The 4,739-nt window shown below is 50.7% G+C and overlaps 1 protein-coding gene across 1 annotated transcript; it reads right to left on the reverse strand.

Moving 5' to 3' along the window:
- Nucleotides 1–172: 172 nt before the first annotated feature.
- LOC111533370 (G-patch domain and KOW motifs-containing protein) lies at nt 173–4,602 on the reverse strand. The gene is made up of 4 exons (XM_023200179.2): nt 4,348–4,602; nt 3,433–3,587; nt 3,209–3,333; nt 173–649 (listed from the first exon to the last, which is right to left on the reverse strand). Exons 1-4 carry the CDS (start codon nt 4,521–4,523, stop codon nt 536–538), a joined length of 570 nt encoding a protein of 189 aa, XP_023055947.1. The 5' UTR covers nt 4,524–4,602; the 3' UTR covers nt 173–535.
- Nucleotides 4,603–4,739: the final 137 nt, after the last annotated feature.

The raw sequence follows: 4,739 nt of genomic DNA on the forward strand, positions 1-4,739 counted from the left end.
TTAGCCAGGATGGTCTCGATCTCCTGACCTCGCAATCTGCCCGTCTCAGCCTCCCAAAGTGCTGGGATTACAGGCTTGATCCACCACGCCTGGCCTAATTTCTATTCTTAAAATTAATTAATCTTTTGTAGAGATGGGGCCTCCCTATGTTGCCCAGGCCAGTCTCAAACTCCTGGGGTTAAGTGATCCTCCTGCCTCAGTCTCCCGAAGTGCTGGGATTACAGGCATGAGCCACTATCTGGCCTATGTGTATAATTTCATTTAACTCTCACAACAGACCTGTGAAGTCAGTACTATTACCTCCATTTTTCAGATGAAGAAATTGGTGTCCTAGAGGCAGACTTTATATAAATGGGATTCTATTAGAGTTTCAAAGGGCAAATGGGAGTTTAAAACAGTAGTGGAAGGGGCTACTGAATTAGTTAGGGCGATAATGTATCCTCCCTCCCTGCCTGGAGTGGTTCTGGTTTGGCAGTGACCCTGGGGATCTTGATTGCAGCCTGATCTGTCTGTCCCCTCGCCCCTATCCCAGAACTCACTGATTGAAGGTGCGGCCGATGCCCTCGCCAGGTTTCCAGCCCATGCCCCGCAGCATGGCCAGCCCATAGGCCTCCACAGGGACCGCCTCATAATTAGCCTCCTCTGGCACCTACAGGTTCAGGTAGAGAAAGGAGGGTCAGGCTTTGCTTACACTGGGTCCTCTGTTTGAAGTGCACTTGCTGCCACCCACCGGGAGACCTGCTACGCATCTTTTCCAATCAGCTCAAGGGTGTTTTGATTTCCTCTTTCCATCCCTCACTGTACTCCTCCGTGTTCAGTCCTTCAACAAATAGAAAGCACCTAGTCTATGGCAAGTACTGTTCTAGGTACTGGAGATGAAGCTGTGAACCAAACAGACAAAAACCCCTACCCTTGCAGAGCTTCTGATCTAGTTGTGGAGACATACTATAAATAAAACCCAGAAAACATGATATGTCAGGTGGTGAAGTAAAGAACAAGAAAGCAGGGTAAGAAGATGCAGAGGGATGGAGAGGGAGTGCCTCTGGGTTGACATTTAAGCAGAGATCAGGAAATGATAGCAGAGAGAGCCATGAGGATATGAGAAGAAAGTGTCCCGAGCTGAAAGCACAGTAACAGCAAAGGCCCTGAAGCTGGACAAGACTTGGTATGTGTGAGGGATAAAAGTCACCATGACTGAAATGGAGACAGTGAGAGTAGAGAGCAGAGAAGGGTGGGGAAGAGATCAAATCAGGAGAGCTGGGCAGAAGTCAGAGGACCCTGAGCCAGGTGGGAGCCATAAGAGGGACCAGTGAGGAAATTACTCTAATAGTCCAGATGAGAGATGCTGGTGGCTCAGCCCTTTGCAGTGGTATTGGTGGTGGTGAGAAGTGGTCGGTTCTGGGTGTCATTTTGAAAAAAGATGAAGGATTGTGCTGGCAAACTGTATGGGGTATGAAATAAAGAGGGGAATTGAGGATGACTCCAAGGTTTTCTTTTTTTTTTTTTTTTTTTTCTTGAGATGAAGTCTTGCTCTGTTGCCCAGGCTGGAGTGCAGTTGCACAATCTCAGCTCACTGCTACATCAGTCTCCTGGTTTCAAGCGATTCTCCTGCCTCAGCCTCCTGAGTAGCTGTGATTACAGGCATGTTCCACCATGCCCGGCTAATTTTTGTATTTTTACTAGCGATGGGGTTTCGCCATGTTGGTCAGGCTGGTCTCGAACTCCTGATCTCAGGTGATCCGCCCACCTCAGCCTCCCAAAGTGTTGGGATTACAGGCTCGGCCGACTCCAAGGTTTTTATGCTGAGTGAGAGGAAGGATGGATGGAATTTTTGGTCACCTGATATGTATAAAGCTGCAGGAGGAGGTTTGTAGAGGGAAAAATTAGAGGAATGAGGTTAAAGCTGGAACAGGATGAAAGGATGAAGAGGGAAGTGAGGGTCTTTTTTTTCTTTAAAGATGAAGGAGCTGGGCACAGTGAATCCTGCCTGTAATCCCAGCACTTTGGGAGGCCGAGGTGGGTAGATCACCTGAAGTCAGGAGTTCAAGACCAGCCTGACCAACGTGGCGAAACCTCATTTCTACTAAAATTACAAAAACTAGCCAGGCGGTGGTGACACCTGTCTGTAATCCCAGCTACTTGGGAGGCTGAGGCAGGAGAATCGCTTGATCCTGGGAGCGGGAGGTTGCAGTGAGCTGAGATCGTATCACTTCACTCTAGCCTGGGCCACAGGGCAAGACTCTGTCTCAAAAAACAAAAAACAAACAAAAAAAAGTTGAAGGAAATCAGAGCACATCTGAAGGCTGAAGAGAACAGTTCAGTTGAAAGAGAGTGTTCTGGGGCTGTAGGAGAACTAGACTCTAAAGAAGCAATGCAAGAAATTCATGAAAGAGGTGAAAAGTCAGGTCTGTGGGTATGAAAGACAGACTTGGTTACTCCTGTAGACACGCCTCTCACATCTCCTCTTGTCACCTCCCATCATCACTCCTTCCCATTCACTCCAGACACACCACAGGTTGCCTCACTGATGGACACACACCACATCGATTTTCTGCCACTATGCCATTGCTTGGGCTGTTACTACCAACAAGAGCACTCACTCTGTTCTTCCCTCTCACTAAACCCTACTTATCCTTCCAGACCACTCTGGTCTAAGTCCCCAGCATCTCTAGCCTGGACTACTCATCCCCTTGCTTCCACCTTCACTAATGAGTCTGTTCACAGCAGCCAGAGGGATGCTGTCAAATCATAAATCATATTTCATCTATGCTCAGGGCTTGCCCAGGCTCTCATCTCACTCAGAGTAAAAGCCAAAGTCCTCACAATGGCCTACAAGGCCCTGCCTTGTCTAGCACGCCCATCTCCTTTCTGACTTCGTCTACTATCCCTTCCCCTCACTCATTCCACTTCAGTCACACTGGTCTCCTTGGTGTTCTGCAAACACTCTAGGCAGTGTCTACCTTCAGGGCCTTTACATTTCCTGTTCCCTTTGCTGCACACCTCGTTCAGCTAATCCTAGGATTCAAGTATGTTTTTAGCATCCAGATATCCAGATTCATTTGGTAATGCTTCCAAAAAGGATGATAGGAGAAAGGACAGGTGGCGGGCCTCTAGCACACACAGACTTTCCCTGCTATGTGCAGGGACACAGCCTGGCAAACAGGGCAAAGAAAGGCTGGGGCAGGAGGGGGACAAGGGGCCAGCTCACTGTCTCTGCCCGGGGTTCGCTGTCTGCCCCTTCCCCGCTGGGGGTGCATCCTTTCTGGATCATGGGGATAGCGAGCGTGGGGTCGACACCCGCATTCTCTCTCTCTTCCAGAGACTTCTTGGATTCTAAGGGAAGAATAGGAGGGAGCAATGAAGTCCCACTCTATCCTTCCACCTTCTTCATCTTCTTCCTTCACTGGGGAAGGGTAAAGGGGCATCACTCACCCTCAATGAGCTCCTTCACAGCCTGGGACAGCACCCCATCTGCCAAGGCCTCAGTATCTGTGGATGGCCCAGGAGGTGGGGCTGGTGGCTGCCTGCGATGGCCATTCTGGATCAAAGGGATGACGAGTTCCTTGGGGGCTTCCTGGGGCTTCACACTGATGTGGACACAGAGGGGTGGGGTTGGGAGAATGGCAGTGTCAGTGGGTCACACTCCTTTATTCAGAGAAAACACGAGAGCCAAACTCACCCCAGCCCCACAGACCATGCCTTCTCTACTCCATGTCTGGATCTCCTGTACCTCTCTGATAGTGCATTCTTTGGATTATCTCCCCCAGTGCCCCCAACTCGTAAATGTCAGTGCCTTCGAGAAATAAGTCCTGGACTCTCTGTTTAACTCAAGACCGGCTTCCACAATGGCCCACAAATCACTATCTTCAGCCTAGACCCTCCCCAGCTCCAGGTTCCCAAACAGCTTCCTAGATGCCTGATTCTCTTCTGGAAATCCCTCCCTCAGACTCTCCTCTCCTCATTAAGCTGATGGTGGCCTCCATCAACCTGAATCTGCCGCTCCATCCCGTTCCCCATATCGGAGAAGCCCCACCACTTCAGCTGAGACACTAGCAGGTCCTGTCATTTTCTCATTCTTTCCTTCTCCCAGAACGCACACACCTCAGTGTCTTCAAGTCCTAGACACTTCTCAGTAATACATCCTCTCTTCGCAATTCCCACGGCTATCAGGCCCAATTTCCCCACCCCTCCCATAAACTCCCGCCTTCTGGCCTCCACGAATTTACTCAGGCTGTGCTTCAGGCTTAACAGGTCACTGTCACCAAGACAAACGACTGAGTGAGATTCCTCCCTCCCGCTTACGCCCACCGCAGCGATTTCCAAGGTGTGAAAGACCCGGCGCGTCACCTCTGCAGCTCCCTCCCTTCCACGATTTTCAAGAAATCCTTCTCCTCCGGAGATGGCCTCGCGCCGTCTCCCGAGTCGGCCAGCCGCCTCCGTGCGGACGTGCGAGTGAAGCTGAATGAAATTGGGGCAGTGGAAGCAGCCGTCAGCGGCAAAACACCCTCTTCGGAGTCAGCCATCTTGCCCTTTTTCCCAGGCCCGCGCGCTGCTTGCTGGGAAATTTAGTTTGGGTTCAGATCGCTAGGGGCCGGCCAAAGTGCGTAAAAACTACCTTCCCATCAACCACTGTGGCACCGGCGGGAGGGGGCGGTAAGGGGCCGTGGGAAGTAATTGTCGCTCTTTCAAACGTCATGGGAGTGCGTCGCGCCAAGTGCACAGGGAAATGTAGTTTTTTT

Source organism: Piliocolobus tephrosceles, unplaced genomic scaffold (assembly GCF_002776525.5).
Source record: "Piliocolobus tephrosceles isolate RC106 unplaced genomic scaffold, ASM277652v3 unscaffolded_11610, whole genome shotgun sequence".
Taxonomy (NCBI): domain Eukaryota; kingdom Metazoa; phylum Chordata; class Mammalia; order Primates; family Cercopithecidae; genus Piliocolobus; species Piliocolobus tephrosceles.

Excerpts from the sequence above, each read along its gene's own strand:
- LOC111533370 (XM_023200179.2), bottom strand. The coding sequence starts at position 4,523 with ATGGCTGACTCCGAAGAGGGTGTTTTGCCGCTGACGGCTGCTTCCACT. Across the intron at positions 3,588-4,347 it reads GAAGGGAGGGAGCTGCAGAG|TGTGAAGCCCCAGGAAGCCC; the intron begins GTGACGCGCCGG and ends TGTCCACATCAG. Across the intron at positions 650-3,208 it reads GCGAACCCCGGGCAGAGACA|GTGCCAGAGGAGGCTAATTA; the intron begins GTGAGCTGGCCC and ends CTGAACCTGTAG.